Below are 16,864 nucleotides of genomic sequence, written 5' to 3'. Positions count from 1 at the left end.
TTTGCACCAAAACTTTATTTACATTATAAATTTAAGGGTAACAATTGGATTTTATTCTGTTGGACACCTAAAGATGGAGTTGTGGGTATAAGTGGGGGTAGAGAGGGAGAGTCAATCCCTGGAGCAACCTAAAAGATTTAGTCATTGTAAAATGTACAAGGGACTCTCTAGAATATTGTTTTACATACTAATAATTAGTGAGATCCATGAGAGGTGGTTAATGGTTGCCAATATAGTTAGATAATATTTTTTTGAATTGATAATGTTTTCATTGATCATAAGAAAGGTCAGTAGAAACAAAACATTGAAGCCAGTCCAGGCAAGAAGTAAAAGAAATAGGAGAAGAACTCCTTAGCCAAAACTTAGCTATAACATGAGCAACATTGTTAGCAAATCTCTAAACATGATTGAAAGATACAAAAGAAAAGGTGGAAGCCAAAAACAAAATGTCATCAATTACATAAATGGCTTCAAAAGGAGGAGTACCCTTCTTGATAGCATTGACCACCTCTAAAGAGTCTGATTCAATTTCCGGGCAAGTAATTATGAGGTTTAGAGCAAGGAGGAAACCAGATTGATTTGAACTGCATTGGGTTGGTCCTGCGCTTAGCTTTATTTAAAATTAGTTATTTGTCCCCAACTTGAGTGGCATTCTCTGCATGAACCTCGCAACCTATGCAATACTTGAATAACCAAATTTATATGGATTTTTTGCTTGTCACTATGCTTAGTGAAGTATAATGCTTCATGTTTTGCCATATGACAATACATGAGTTAGTCTATATGATAGAGGACCAAACAAACACCTCATTGGTACGATTTTAGCTTAAAATGAGTAGAGGAAGCAGATAAAAAATTAAAAATTACAAAAGATTCCATTTTGTATTTTATTTTCATATCCATTTGATGACGTTTTGGTAATTTTTCCAAAATTTTGAATCAGAGTTTGAAGTAAAACTTTCCTTGCTTAATTTGGATTAAAATTTGACCATTGAGATTGAGATGTATGTGGGGTCCTCTATCACATGCATTAATCCATGTACTGCTAAGTGGCAAATAATGAACCGTTATACTTCACTAGGCATAGTGTCGCCTAGAAGGACCCAATTTATAGGATGTGTTACTAGTGTGTCAACAAAGTTCAAGTGTAAATTTTGCTTCATTGGATCTAGGGATGTAAATGATTTGCCGAAATCCGTTTCCGTATCCGTTTAGCACTATCTGAATCCATTCGAAAGCTAAACAGATGCGGATATGGATAGACTATAGCTATCTGAAAAGCTATATTTACATGTAAATGAATAAAATATCCGATCCGTATCCGTTTAGCACTATCTAAATCCGACCAAAAGCTAATTGGATGCGGATGCGGTATAGCACTATCCGAGCTGAATCCGATCCGTTTACATCCCTAACTGGATCCAACATGCCATGGGACTGGCCTGGGCCTGTACCTGGATCTGGACCTGGGCCTAGACGTAGGTCAAAGATGGGCTCGATTTTACCCACTGAGGTCTCTATATTTACATGTAAATGAATAAAATATCCGATCCGTATCCGTTTAGCACTATCTAAATCCGTCCAAAAGCTAATTGGATGCGGATGCGGTATAGCACTATCCGAGCTGAATCCGATCCGTTTACATCCCTAACTGGATCCAACATGCCATGGGACTGGCCTGGGCCTGTACCTGGATCTGGACCTGGGCCTAGACGTAGGTCAAAGATGGGCTCGATTTTACCTACTGAGGTCTCAGGCCCAGAAATTTAAAATTTTCAGACCAGCTCAAACAGAAACTGAATTTGTTTGGCGCCTCCGAAACCCTCCACAGTCGAAACTCCTTAGTTTGGTTATCCCGCCAATGGAAGAACATAGAAAATCGAAATTTGTAAGATGTCAAAATTATCTTAAAATCATTCCACTCCACTGTCTGAGAGAGCGACAAAGACCCTTTTTCTTCGTTCTTGTCTTTACTCTTTAGTTTAAGAGAGCCCTTAGAGCTATTCCAATGGCGATATCTCAGACTTCCGTTTCGAAATCCATCGCGTCGCCTAACAAGGAGAAGAAGAAGAAGAGCAAGAAGAATCTTGATCTTAATCAATCTCATTCAGAATCAGATGCTGGACAGAATCAACAAGAGGCACCACCATTGCCTCCTCAATCTCCTTGTTCTACGCCTTCAAAACGCACAAAATGTCCGGGAATTCGTGTTATCGGGGGCCGAATCTACGATTCCGAGAATGGGAAGAGTTGCCACCAGGTAAATTAGATTAAGAACTGAAAACTAAATTCGGGAATTGGGTTTCCTTTGTTTGTTAAAATTTTGAATTAACCTTTACAGTGCCGGCAAAAAACCATGGATTTTTCGTCGGAATGTAAGAATCTGAAGAATGGCAAGCTTTGCACTATTAAGTTCTGCCACAAATGTCTGCTCAACAGGTAATCTCTTTAGGAAGAAAATAACTCGTAGGCTTTTAGAGATATTTTTCGTAATATTTATTGGTTGGTATCGACCCTCAGATACGGTGAGAATGCAGAGGAGACGGCGGTGTTGGATGACTGGAAATGTCCCAAGTGCAGAGGCATCTGCAACTGTAGTTTATGCATGTAAGCATTTGTAGTTTCTTTAGCGGTAGAAATGCTCTAGCTACGGTTTGTTTTCTCTGTCATCAACATTCTTGATGACCAAAGTCACATATTTGTAGGAAGAAAAGAGGTCATCTGCCTACTGGTATACTAGTACACACGGCCAAGAAAACTGGGTTTTCCTCGGTTTCTGAAATGCTCCATGTCAAAGGCCCTGAAAATTTGGAGTTGGAGCGAACTTTTAAGCATGTCAGTGCTTCTCTAAATAAGCAGGAAACTTTGAAAGATGCGTGTGCTTCTCCAAAAAAACAGAAAGCTTTTAAAGATGTGGCTGCTTGTCCAAATAAGCAGGCTGCTTCAAGCAAGGTCTGAAAGTTAACGTTTCTCAGACCATTGATTGGTAGCTTTTGCTGTTTTGCTGATTGATGTGGTGTCTCCTTCCTACTTATGTACTCATACTTTAAACAGGAGTCTGTGGCCACTCCAACAAAAAAGCCCAGTAAGGAAGACTCTTTTGATGGAAAAAAGTATTCAAACTTGCAACCTATGCCTCCAACCTTGGATGGTGAGGGTAACAAGGTAGAAGAACGCAAGCAGAAGAAGATAAGGCGGAAAGACAATGCTGGTGATGGTAGCACTAGTGGTACTTCTCCAAAGAAGCAGAAATCTTTTAAAGATTTGGGTGCTTCTCCAAATCAGAGGACTGTGTCAAACAAGGTCTGTAAAATAACATTTCTCAGATCATGGATTTGCAGCTTTGATATCTTTTGCTGTTTTACTGATCGATTTTGTGTACTTTTTACTTATAAACTGAGACTTCCGACAGGAGTCTGTGGCAGATCCAACAAGAAAATGTGGCAAGACTAACTTTTCTAATGGCAAAAAAGATTCAAATTTGTTGCCCATGCCTTCAACCTTGGATGGTGAGGGTAAAATGGCAGGAGAAAGCAAGCGAAAGAAGTTAAGACAGAAGGGCAATGCTGCTGAAGGGAGCACTAGTGGTAGCACTTTATTGAAAAAGAAGAGCTCCAAGGTGTCTCGAATTTCTGAGGAAAACTCTAAGAAGCCAATCAAAAAAGAAGAGAATAGAAGTGGTACTAATGATAGGAGCCCAAACAAGGGGAATTCTGAATTGCAGATCCCTGACAAAACCTCTCGGGATCAAAAAAAGAAAACAGGGAAAAAAGATGAAAGAAATAGCTGGTTACCAGCTTGCAATGATATAGGAGTTCTCTATAAGAATATGGATAATGCCACAACCAAGCCCATGACAGCCCAAAATTTTAATATTGATATCCAGCTGCCTCAGGGTGCTGATCTCACAACTGTAGCAGGAATTGATTTAGCCGCTGAGGATGTTGGAAATGCCTTGCAATTCCTAGAATTCTGTGCTGCTTTTGGGAAGGTAAAATGACATGCTGGTTTATTTCCGAACAAATAGACTAATGGAGCACAACTGTGTTTTGAGCACTTTGTTTTGTATTTAATTGAGATGGAACATATGAAGCTCATTTTTAATGCTTAACTTGATCATTTCATGTTGATTATAAGTGCATCATTGTGAATGAATTGTTGTGAACAATTAATGTTGAGGTAGTAATGATTTAGACAATACAATCAATCTTTCCAGTGTGCTTTTTTAGCTGAGCTCATGAATTGGGCTTGAAAGTGAAAGGGTTTGATGTCAAATTTGAATGGATTTTCTTATTTTCAACTTTATTGGTAATGTTGGCTTTCTTCGTAGTTTGGATACATGCACTTGCTTTGGTTGCCATTCTGCTCCTATACTGCTAAGAAAAGCAGTTTGAATCTGCATGTGCAGCCTACTATTTTCAAGCGTTCTCTTTTCCCGTTGAATAATTTTCCTGCTACTTTTATTTTAAACTACAAGTGCCAGTCAAGACTTAATGCAGGAAAAATTATTAGTATACATTTAAAATAGATGATCTCTATTTTCTTGATTAGGGCATGTAATTGGGTCACACCAGCTGGATTATTTATAAACATGTCATGCTATCTTGAGATTTCTTTTTGAGGAGCTTTTTTTGCACTTCAGGTTCTTGATTTGAAGAAAGGACAGCCTGAATCAATTCTTCGGGAATTACTATGTGGTCGCAGTGGGCGTCGAATCCATAGAATACAGTATTCTCCAAATGTTCGGTTTCACGCTCAGCTGCTGTCTCTGATACAAAAGGACTTGGGAGAAGAGTATATCTTTGCCATCAATATTTATAAACAAATACCTCTTTTTTTTTGGAATTAGTTATTTGGAGAAACCAGCTGACTATTGGCACATTTTCCTTTAGATCTGACCTGTTAAGTACCACCACCAGCAAGGATTCATGGTTGAAAGCTCTTGGAAAATGCATATCTGAATCCCGTTGTGCTTTCAAGGATTTGCCAGCTGACTGCTTTGCTAGGGATGGTGACAGCTATGATAAGCTGGACTCTTCACAAAAATTGAAAGTCCTGAATTTTCTGTGTGATGAAACTCTTGGCACTTCGTAAGCTATAGTGCTCTAATGCAGCATCTTTCTCTCTGATCTATCTCTTTTGGAAATCGTATTTAATTCCTTTATTTTCTCTTCAGAAAATTGAGGAATTGGATTGATAAGCAAAATTCAATATTTGTTGAGAGAGCAAAAGATAAGGTTCTTTCTGCAAAAGATAAGGTAACCACTCCGTGCGATTAATTGTTGATCCATGAATTATCTTTGCTTATACTGGAGTTTTGTGCAGGAGAAAAGCTTGAAATGGAAGCTACAGAATGAGGTGGCCAAGTCCATCCTGTTAATAAATGATACTCCTCTTTCTATATCTGATCATAAGGATCTGGTTTCAAAAATTAAAGTTGAAGTGGCTAAAGCTCATGCAGAGAAACTAGAAGCAATGGGCATGGCACCTAAGAGTATGTTGCTTCCATTTATTTAGCTACTTTCTTGGTTTCCTTAACCTTGTTGTCATGCATAATATTTATTTAGCACCTGATGCCCAGCTGTGCTAACCGGAATATTTAGTTATATGTGTAATTTAACTTGGGTAGTATTGTGGAATTCCTCAACAACTGGAAGGTTTCAATTCTGGATGTCATTTGGCAATTGGTATATTCATTAACTAAAAGAGAGATTCTGTTGTATTTTTTTAGGCCAATAGTTTACTATCCTAAGAACTTAAATGATAACCAAAAAGAACTTGGTTTGGTACCTGATCAGTTTGGTCATGCAAGGACAAAGCATATGAAATTGATAAGACATGTTTCAACCTAGAGATATTTTTTTTGGTCCTGGGAGTGCTTTGATGCAGGGATTGGGGGAGGCAGAGTGTTGGGACGTTTCAGCTTAGTGCCTTTCCAGAGCTTAGTTGTAAATTTCATATCAGCTCCTGAAATTTTGGCCCCCCTAACTGATACAGGGCGCACATCCCTAATTTTTTTTTCCTTCTGATTTTGCAACTTCTTGTTTTCCTCTTCTGCAGAAATTTCCTATAATTTTCTGAGTTTCAATTTTAGTTATATATATATATATATCTTGTTGTAACCAAAGTGGGTGAAATAAAAGTTGTAACCTTGCTGTTTTGCCCCTTTAGTATAACACACTTCTTTCAATGAGGGTAAGATCTTGCCATTTCACATGCGTACTCAAAAAGCGTGATAGACAATGACAACTCTTGAGAATGACATAATGGTAAGTCACTTTCATATTATTTTAAAATCACTTTTTACCCCCTAAAAAAATTTGGGAATAAGAAAACGGCAATCAAAAGTAGGTTTCAACTTCTCAGTTCACCACTTTGTTTACAACATTATATATATATATATATTCACTGAAAAGTTAGACTAAAAAATCCAATAAAATAGTTGGAATATCCGAAAATATTCAGTTTGGTCCCTTCACTGAAATGGCCTCCAAAATGAAATTTATAACATGTTGCAGTCCCTTAAAGTGGCATTTATGAGGGTGAAGAAAAAGTAATTCATGACTTTTGCATGGACACCCTTGAATGGAAGGTTAAGCCCCTAAATGGCCACACTTTCAGGGACTTCCTTTCCTCAAAATTAATCTGCCAAGTAAAGAATGTACATGTGGTGCAGTGAATGTGTTCTATGGCTAGGAATAGAGGGGAGTTCAATCTCACATTAGTCAGGTAGTGTACGACAGTTTGGCTTATGACTTTGGAAAGAGCCTCTCCACCCTAAAGCTTAAGCTTTTGGGTTGGATGTCGTCCAATGGTATTAGAGTGGGCTGTTCGTGCATTGGCCATGTGGAGGCCCATGTCTGAGAGCCGGGTGGAGTTAATGCGCTCCATGGTCAGGAATGGGAGGGGAGTTTAGTCCCACATCGGTCGAGTAGTGTACGACCAGTTTTGTTGGGGGCAGATCTATATGCATGAGGAGTTTTGTACATGCTTTTTAGGTGGATGTACTTCTCTTCAGATGTCTTGGCATAGGAGCTGCTATATCAATGGACCTAAAGTCAGTATTATGGTTTAAGGTCTCGATTTTGGACTTGGTTTCGGCCAGGCAGAAAACCAAGTTGGGCTGAGATCTCGGTGACTTGGTGTATTTTTCTTTGATCTCGAAGCCAGGTTTTAATGGGTTTTTGACCTAGTTAGGTCATGAAACTTGGTATATAGCCTATTTTGGGCCATTTAAACACAATGGCACTATTAGAATTTGAAATATCGAAGTCCAAATAGAAGTTTGACTTTGGACCTTTGGTTGGTAGGCTACGACGTACTAATAGGCCCTATTCTACACATAATTTAGTAGTAGAAAGCATACAATTAATGTAAAATATTGAGATCTTGCCGAGATAATACCGCGATCTCGAGTTAATGTTGTTTCCTTAACTCGTCCTCTGTCTTGTCTTGGACCTTCAAAAAATCGAGATATCTCGGCAAGATCTCGGCGAGATCTCGTTCCATGGTTGGTATTAGCCAACTTTAGCCGAATTTCAATATTTAGCACACTGATGTATCTCATGACTCTCTGTTGGTATGCCTCCATAAAGTGACACCTTGAAGATATCTTGTGGAACTCCATAGTATAGATAGCTACATCTTGATTTCCTTGGTGGAGATTCATCATCTTATGGAAGAGATCCTTCTCAAAAATAGGAGGAATGAATTTATCATTCAAGATTTGCTTCATGACCACCCAATTTGTAATTGGACCAAGGCGCCTGATAAGTCTTGAATGTAGAATATCATCCCACTAGGAACAAGCATACCCAGTGAATTTGGTGAGGATGAGCTCACACTTCTGGTCCGTAAAGGATTTATAGGTGAAGATCCTTTCAATTTGGTTAAACCAATCAAGAAAAACCTTGGGGCCTTTCTCACCATCAAACTCTGGGACTTAAATCTTTGTACCATAATCCTTATAAAAAAATTACAGAGTGACAACTTGAGGATTTGTTGGATGAAGATGACTCCATTTCAGGTTGCTTTCCCGACCTCTTCATGAAATCAAAATTTCAGCCATTTGCTTTTGATTTTCTTCAATGTACATATTGAACTTGGCTTCGTTCTTCTCTTGCTTCTCAGCAAGTTTTTTATAATATTTGAAGAACTCAGAATTGGTGATATGTTGTTGCCCTGTCATGGTTGAAATCTAACAACAAGCGTAGGAACTTTTGGTTCTGATACCAATTTGGCACCAGTTGGAAGGCTAAGATCTGAAATAGATCAGGTTTTGGTTTAGGGGTAGCAAAGGGGTGCCACAAGGATGAGGAAAGATGATGGGTCTGGTGGAAATGAACGATTAAATTCAAGAAGAGAAGAAGAAGATGATAGGTTGAATGTTAAAGAAGATAAGGGGAAGAAAATATGGGAGAGAGAAAAAATTCACCAAAATGTGAGGGGAGGGGATGCTTAACGCATTACTTGGGCCAACAAGGCTTCAGTTTCATTTCTTCAATTCAATCTCTCAATGCTACATTCGTTAGCTACAAGGGTAGTATTTAAAGAAAAAATAACTTTTGAAGTAATAAAGGCATAGAAACTAAAAACAAGAAACCATTAATTACTTAGCTAGACTCTTTGACTATCATAGAAAATTGAGATGAAACTCTTTATTGCACCTGGAAATTCAATAGAACTCCATAACTAAGCCTAGGAACTGGAAAAGGCAAGTGCTAAAAATAAATAAAGACTTATGAATATTAAAAGACATTAAAATATTCTAGTGGCTTCTTGGGCTGGCCTACAAGGGCCCCACCAGTAAAGAAATTCACAGGCCTAGGCTTGGCCAGCTTAACCCATGGCTGTGCTAGGTCTTGGCAGCCTGCGGCTGGGCTTGAACCAGCTCTGTGGGCTAAGCCTGCAGGGGGGGATCTGTATCAAGAAGCCAGACACTCCTATTGGTCAAAACTTGTCCTTGATCATAGCTGTAGTTGGTTGTTCTGGATAGTTACTAATTCTGAATTTCTAATTTTTATTTTTAGCCAGAAACTTGACTCCCTGTGCAACCGTTTGATTGTTATGATAATTTGGATGGTTGTTTTCCCATACCAGCCCTAATCTTGACTGGACATGGAGATGATCGAAAATGCTGTTTGACTACAATTACATTTCTCCTATTCTAGTATCTAAACGTGACCGGCGGTTTTGCCTGTTAGGTGGGATTATGAAATCTACTATGGTGTTAGATTGAATCCATTATTCACACAGTTTTAAACATAATGGCAGAAGTGGTTTTGTGAACAAATCATTCATCTTTAAATTGTTAATGATGCCGGACTTGGTCTTATCTGATTCAAAACTCATAAGGTAGGATCTGCCAATCTTATCAAATTCTATTTGATTGACACTGATGGAAGCCCATCCCAGTCAGGAATGTGATCAAAACTTTGCGTCTCTCACACCCATCAATTAGAATTAATTAATGAAAGGGTTCTTAATGAATTTATAAGGATTATCTGCTTAACTACTTCATCCCTTGCTTGGATGTGGCAGATTTTGAAGCAAACCTACTTTCTAACATAAGAGCAATCAGTGTCCATAGAGAATTTCCCTTAAATTCTTTCTTTATTCATGGTTTTTCTATTTGGAATTTAACCTAGCAATGGTTGTACTTTCTTTTAATATCGTTATGGGCCTTGTAACTGCTGATGTAAATTTTCCTTAAATGGCTATTCTATTAAACATTACAAATATCTACAGAGAAACAACGATCAGATGCTGTTAGGACAGAGCCAGTTCTTTTGGATGGAGATGGTTGTGTGTATTGGAATTTAAGAGGCCATTCTAGTGAACCAAATCTGTTGCTTCAAGGTTTGTCACTATTATATAATCTTTATTTTATGCTTATTTTCTTCTTGGTTCAATCATCAATTCTTTCTTCTATTTTGTATGTCTTTTCGTATGTAGATATTGGAAACTGGGATTCTGTTGTACCTCAAGAGAAGTGGTATAGTTATGGTGTTGAACAAACAGAACTGGTTGAGAAATATATTTCTTCTTTAAGGTAATCAACAATTATTTAGTCATTATTTATGTATTTGATCATTTGTCGGACAGTTTGGGTTCTTGGGGTTATTCCTGATCATTTCTCTATTTGGTAATTTCTTCCTCACATTTTTCAAATATCCTTCTTATATAATTGGATCTCCATTTATTATAAGTTTATAATCATCATAATCACAGGCATAGATGTGGTTAAATATTTGACATTGCACCTTTCTGGTTGCAGAATTAAACGACTCAGGACAATTGCAGTTCCTGACATACTTCCAGTGGGTAGTCATAAAGGAACTCTAAAGCATGAGTCTCCAGATGACTCATCATCTCCATCTTCTCCAAAAATAGTGGTTGCGGGTACTTCACTAACTTCATAAGATTAAAACAACTAGTTTTGTCTTTCAGCCATTGCAAGCAAGTCCAAACTTTCTATTTTGGCTAGATAAATGGATAACCCTAATTTTGTTTTTCAGCCATTGCATGCAAGTCCAAACTTTCTATTTGGCTAGATAAATGGATGAAGATTTTCCTCTTTGTTTTTTCTTGAAATCTTGCAATACTGACTTGAAGTGTTAAACATTATGCTTTGGACTACTTTTCTGCCGTTTTAAATAGAAATCTACTTAATTTGAAAAGTGCAACATGTACTATTTCCTTGCAATCAAGTAATACAATTTACCCAAAGCATCGATATGAATGCTAAAAGTAGAATTGGCTTGCAAAAATTTATTTAAAGCATGATGCCTAGGTCTACTTTTGCCCCCCTTCTCTTATTGCAGTTTTTTCATATCTTTTTTGTATTGAGAACTCACATCAATAACCTCACTAACAATTGCTTATAAGTCCAATAAGTCCAATCCCTGTACTGATACTCAGTAACCCTTCTCCCTCCATCCCCAGGAAAAAAACAGAAAAATAAAAAAGGAATCAAGTAATAAACAGTTGGCAACTCCAAAGTTACTTTGATTGTACAAAATGAATGGTTTGATGGGATCATTGGCATGGTATCATGCAATTTTAATTTTTTTTTGAAAAAAAGGCTGCATTTGGTTGTCCTGCATTGCACAGTTTTGGAATATGCTTTTAAAAGGCTGCATTTGCTTCCGATTTTTCATTTATGTGGTGGTTTTGGAACCAAAAGTATATTACCGACAAGTGTTTCCTATCCTATATGTATCTGAAGCAAATGCACCGGCCAGACCTATCAGATTTGTCCTACTTCAGAAGCAAATCCAACCGGAGCTGAGGCTTCGGGTTCTCTTTCTACAACCTTTTTGATATGATAGGCCTGGCTCCCTCCCTTATATTAGTTTAGGAGCGGGATCTTCCCAAGAACAACCAGTCTTATGGTGGTACGGAAGGCACGGACTCTGCAAACGTCCCGTGCCCTCAGAGAAAGAAAGCCTCAACCAGAACCACATTCCTTTTGTGTGCGGATGTAGCTTAGTGTTTTTTCATGTAATTATCCGACTGTTTTTGGATTATAAAATGCAAAAGAAATTACTTCTATCACCCGTCCATCTCATATCTGCCATTCAAACAACAATAGGAAAGCCCAATTATTTTCCCCATTCCTTTTCCTACATTCTTTTGCATCCACATCTGGATAATCAAATGGAGATTAATTGTAATTGCTTTCTTGTTTGAAAATAATAATTATTTTGCCTATTAGAGTTCAAAGTAAAGCTTAATTCTGCAAAAACGACAATCCAGTTAACATCTTTTCCTCTTTTTGACTGTTCCAGACAGTGAAGATGATCAGGAGAGTTAGTTACTGTTGTGGTTGATTCATTGCCTGTCCATTTTGAATTTACAAATGTGCACAGGTTCACACCTTTTGCTAAGTTGTACAACTCGAAGCTCAAGATGATGATGATGATGCTATTTTTGACTGTTCCAGACAGTGGCGATGATCAGGAGAGTTAGCTACTTTTGTGGTTGATTCATTGCCTGTCCATTTTGAATTTACAAATGAAACACATGTTCACACCTGTTGCTAAGTTCAACTCGAAGCTCAAGATGATGATGCTACTTTTGAGTGTTGATTTTAAGCGTCATCCCAATTATTGCCCTCAATCTTTTGTTGCTCTTGTTCATATGTAATGATCTAATTCAAAATGCCTCTATAAGAAGCAACATATTATTTGGGTTTTGTTAAAATCATGAGAAACTTAATAAAAGAGTATTATTACTCCAATATCAATGCATCTTGGGGCATTATCTCTGGTTAGTGGAGGAGGTGAGAGAATTAAAAGTTGTCATTCAATAGTTTATTAGAGTTGTAATGCTCCTATGTGAAGTTTCTCTGTGTTAAGGGGTTTTTGTATTGCATTCTCCCATAGTTATATTTTGTGATGCACATGAAAAATGCTCTATTGTCAATGAAAACCTTAAGCCTTATAGGGCTATGTTTGGATGTCGAGAAAAGAAAAGAAAATTTCCAAAAAATTTTAAATTTAAGGAGACATAAATGAATCATTGTGTCATCATGATTTTGGTCTTATTATGGTTTTTCTTTTCTTGACATCCAAACAAAGCCCAAATGTTAGACTTTGGCTTTGTATAGGATGATTGGGACATGGTGTGACTGTTAGATTGTTAACAATAAATACAAACAATCCATGGTTTTTGAGAACCAGAACCAAGCTTGGTGATTGGATCATTAATATTGCCAGCTTACCGTGCAAAAATGTGGTCCAAGGCTTGGTCAATTTTTTAAAACATTGTTCCTCAGCTCACAGTGAATATATCACAATTAGGGATGTAAATGAATAGTCGGAATTTGTTTCCGTATCCGTGTTCGTATCCGTTTAGTACTATCCGAATCCGTCTGAAAGCTAAACGGATATGGATACAAATAGGCTATAGCTATTTGAAAAGCTATATCTACATATAAACGGATAAAATATCCAATCCGTATCCGTGTCCGTATCCGTTTAGCATTATTCGAATCTGTCTGAAAGCTAATTGGATACAGATGTGGATATAGCATTATCCGAATTGAATCCGATCCGTTTACATCTCTAATCACAATATGCCAAGCTTGAAAGAGGGAAGATGTCCCAACCCAAGGCCAGATTTTCTTAAGGTCGTGATTTAGTCAGCTAACAAAATTGTCAACATCGGTCCACACCTCTAGCTTGTCAAACCCCTCTATGCCAAAGTTCCCTGCAGTCCTTGCAGCAGCGCTTGTGCCTCGCGCAAGCTTCTTGTAAGACCAAAATCCATAAAACCCCAAAGAAGTGATTGATTAAAAATAATGAAAGAAACCCAACTCCTTCTCTCAGATGTTGAGTCCCAACCATAGTTGGCAAAAATGTGTTTAAGATGCCGTTTTAAACGTGTTTTTCCCATGTGTTTTCCTAAAATGCCAAACGGCAAGTATTTCCATTTTAAACGCGTTAAAAACACGTTCTCCATTTTTTGTTCTTTTTTTAATGTTGTATTGTTTGTTGTCCGCATTGACTTGCTTAACTGACCATATCTTTCTCTCCTGAACTCCAATCGACCTGATTCTTTCATTGCCATAAAGATGGCTCGAAGGGCTACATTTCTCATGATATCACCTTCAACTCAAGGACAATGCATGGATCCCGAAATTAAGCAACAAACTTATCCAACTACTGAAAAGAGTTTCTAAAGTAAATTCTCAACTCTAATTGAACATGCATCACTCCATGAGTGTGTGTGGCTGTATTGACAACAATGAACAACACCATAGCCAAGCTACGTTGCTGAACAAAACTTTGGATATTATGGTGTATGAATTGGGAATTTTTTTTATTTTTGGTGAAAAAGAAACTTTACTAACTAAACATAATACTTACATTTTCATCAAGTTCCTCCGAGGTAGTTGTTGTAAGTCTAGCATACCTGGCAAGTCTATCAACTGGAGTAATATAAGATCTTGGTTGTTTTAAAATTCTTACAGACCGGAGGGATGAAATAAGATGGGAAATATCAAAAAGTAAAGTAAATAACTGATAAGGCCAAGGATAGTCATCTGGGTTCTCAATCCAGTCCACAAGCTCCTGCGAATCAGTCCAAGCAGTTACTTCTTTGCAGTCCAATGAAAGTGCTCTTTGGAACCCTGCTTGCAGTCCTCGGAGCTCTGCTTTTTGGGCGGACCCTACAAAACCAGAATACATAGAGCAAGCACAAAATTTGTTATTATAAACAATAACAAAAGCCCATCCCCCATAAGCTGTTGAAGGACAGAAGCTGCCATCAAAAACAATAACACAGGTCTCGTCTGAACCCAATTTCAAGTAATCAGATTTGCAAAATCGCTGGCTAGATGATTGCAGTATGGGAGGGCAGGTAGTGATAGTGTTTTGTAAAGTCAAAGGATAGAGTTGTAAATCACATACCCACTGCATGATATTTCTCATGATCTGTTGAGGGTTGAGAGACCGATTGTTAAACAGAACTTGGTTTCAATGAATCCAGATAAAATACAATGTGATACAGATAATACCAAGGATATAAGAATCATTCGGCCAATTTGAGGTGTATGTATATGGAAGAAAAGAGTCAAGGCTTCCAGCAAAGTGTTACCTGTAATTCTCTCAATTCTTAACCTCAGAGGACCCGCCGTCCAGATACGTTTTGAAAAGTCACAAGAAAAGAAAAGATGCCAAAGAGTTTCATTGGCAGTCAAACAGAAAGGCCAGCGATTAGTCAACTGTTCCTGCCAAAACAGTTTGGATTGAGCAGGGATTCCGTCATGAATCACCCTCCAAGCAAAAATAATGAATTTAGGTGGGATCTTTAAATGCCAGAAATGTTTCCAAGAGGAATGGGGCAAAGTGGCAGCAGCCAAGGATGGGTTGTGCGCCAAGACCGCCGCTAACTTTTTGGTGGTTAATTTTCCTGATTTGGATAACGGGGAGAATAAGTGATCCGTAAAGGGGTTGATCGAAAGAGGGATAGAGAGAATAGAGTTACAAACATTAGGGGGGGAAATGGGACGCTAGCAAAGGTCTATTCCATTCCCTATTTATAAGAAGCTCATTGACCGTTCTAAAAAGGCCATTAGGCTGCAGAACCTGATTTAGGGAGGTGAAGAAATCAGATGGGATCCACGGATCCTCCCATATAAGAACAGAGGATCCATCACCAATTCTCCATCGCAGCAGACTGCGTAAAGTAGGGATTATTGCACGAATACTGTTCCATGTCCAAGACCCCCGTTTCAAATTAGTATTAGGATTAAGAAGTGATTGCTTAGCAAAGTATTTGCCTTTTAGCAACGAGCCCATAAGGACGAGGGTTCCGTAACCAGCCACCAGCCCAGTTTAAGAATCGAAGCTCGATTATGGTTCCAATGAGTACGGACCCCCAAGCCACCCGAATGTTTGGGTCTGCAAATCGATTCCCAAGAGATAAGGGACAGGTACCTACTAGAGGATTGACCAGCATGGAAAAATTTTGAACTTATAGAATCAAGTTTGGAACAAATGGTCTTGGGAAAGAGAAAACAAGACCTATGGTAAGTTGGGATTGAATGAAGAACTGCTTTTATCAGGGTAAGACACCCTGCTTGAGAAAGAAATTGGCCTTTCCAGGTGGACAGTTTGCATTGAATTCTAGAAATAACAGGTGATAGAGTGGATAATTTTGAGCGGCCTGGGAATAGAGTGGTGCCTAGGTATTTAGAGTCCGATCCCATTTCCTGCATGTCAAGGGCTCGACAAATCTTCTTCCTCAAAGCAAGAGGTGTGTTTCTACTGAACATAACACTACTCGTAGAGAGGTTCAGTTGCTGGCCAGACAAGGATTCAAAAAGATTTAACATTGCTTGAAGAGTGTGTATGTCAGACAATGTAGCTTTGCAGAATAGCATAGTATCATCAGCAAAGAAGAGATAAGTGAGCTCCGGCCCACGCCTAGAAATTTTAATCCCCTTGAATATGTTCAACAGCCTATATGTTTGCGGAAGCCTTGAAAAGCATTCCATAGTGAGGATAAAGAGATAAGGGCTCAAAGGGCATCCCTGGCGTAGTCCACGAGATGGTTCAAAGTAATCAAAAGAGCTGCCATGTAGTTTAATAAAGAAGGTAAGTGTAAGAGGGTAGATAAGAGGTGATTCTAGTGAGGATCGAAACCCAAGAATTTAAACAGGGCTAGAAGAAAGCTCCACTCAACTCGGTCATAGGCTTTGGACATATCTAACTTTAATGCCAAATACCCAGTCTTCCCCTCGCGTTTATTTCGGAGAAAATGAAATACTTCCTGGAATTGATAATAGATGATATTAGATGACATGTCTTGGAATTTACATTGAGTTGTGGAATATATATGGATTACTTTTGGATGTTATAGTTGTTTTGAACATTAGGAACAGGTATTTTAAGTAAAAATTCCTCAAGTTATATGAGAATAGTGCCTTTTTTTTTTTCCTTTGTAATTCCATTTTCTACCGTTCTATGTTTTGTTTTTATAATTTTACTTGACTTTCCGTTTGCAATTTTTTACAATTTAAAACCAGTACCACCCTTTTCTATTTTTTTTGTCATTTCCGTTTTGCTAACTATGGCAAGGCTACATATATTATGACCTTTCCTAGCCCCGCAGTGGCGGGAGCCTCATGCACTAGGTGCACCTGGGATTCAATTGATCTTTTTTATTTTTTGGTGAAAATTTATTTATAAAAGCCTCTACGAAAGCAAACCCTACAAGCCTCGAAGAAAATTTCTCTGAGGGGATTCAATTGAGCCCCCTCAAAGAAATTTTCTGACCTGGTTTTTTACTCTATTAACGCCCAAACTTGACTTGGACGGGTTGCAAACCGCTGTGTCAAGTCAACATGGGATTGGCA

The 16,864-nt window shown here is 38.2% G+C and overlaps 1 protein-coding gene across 2 annotated transcripts; it reads left to right on the top strand.

Moving 5' to 3' along the window:
• Positions 1-1,971: 1,971 nt before the first annotated feature.
• LOC122664485 lies at positions 1,972-11,933 on the top strand. Of its 2 annotated transcripts, XM_043860317.1 has the most exons (15): positions 1,972-2,260; positions 2,342-2,439; positions 2,521-2,607; positions 2,706-2,854; positions 2,897-2,952; positions 3,055-3,303; positions 3,413-3,991; positions 4,643-4,794; positions 4,893-5,090; positions 5,177-5,258; positions 5,326-5,494; positions 9,748-9,858; positions 9,955-10,051; positions 10,277-10,401; positions 11,790-11,933. In XM_043860317.1, the coding sequence occupies exons 1-15, from the start codon at positions 2,009-2,011 to the stop codon at positions 11,813-11,815; spliced, it is 2,430 nt and encodes an 809-aa protein (XP_043716252.1). In that variant the 5' UTR covers positions 1,972-2,008; the 3' UTR covers positions 11,816-11,933. The 2 variants fall into 2 exon arrangements, with proteins under 2 accessions (XP_043716252.1, XP_043716253.1); XM_043860318.1 differs by lacking the exon at positions 3,055-3,303 and having other exon boundaries at positions 2,706-2,825; positions 2,931-2,952.
• Positions 11,934-16,864: the final 4,931 nt, after the last annotated feature.

Source organism: Telopea speciosissima, chromosome 6 (genome assembly GCF_018873765.1).
Source record: "Telopea speciosissima isolate NSW1024214 ecotype Mountain lineage chromosome 6, Tspe_v1, whole genome shotgun sequence".
Taxonomy (NCBI): domain Eukaryota; kingdom Viridiplantae; phylum Streptophyta; class Magnoliopsida; order Proteales; family Proteaceae; genus Telopea; species Telopea speciosissima.
This window is presented reverse-complemented; position numbering and strand designations above follow the sequence as displayed.

Excerpts from the sequence above, each read along its gene's own strand:
- LOC122664485 (XM_043860317.1), top strand. The coding sequence starts at position 2,009 with ATGGCGATATCTCAGACTTCCGTTTCGAAATCCATCGCGTCGCCTAAC. Across the intron at positions 5,495-9,747 it reads AATGGGCATGGCACCTAAGA|AGAAACAACGATCAGATGCT; the intron begins GTATGTTGCTTC and ends AAATATCTACAG. Across the intron at positions 9,859-9,954 it reads ACCAAATCTGTTGCTTCAAG|ATATTGGAAACTGGGATTCT; the intron begins GTTTGTCACTAT and ends TTTCGTATGTAG.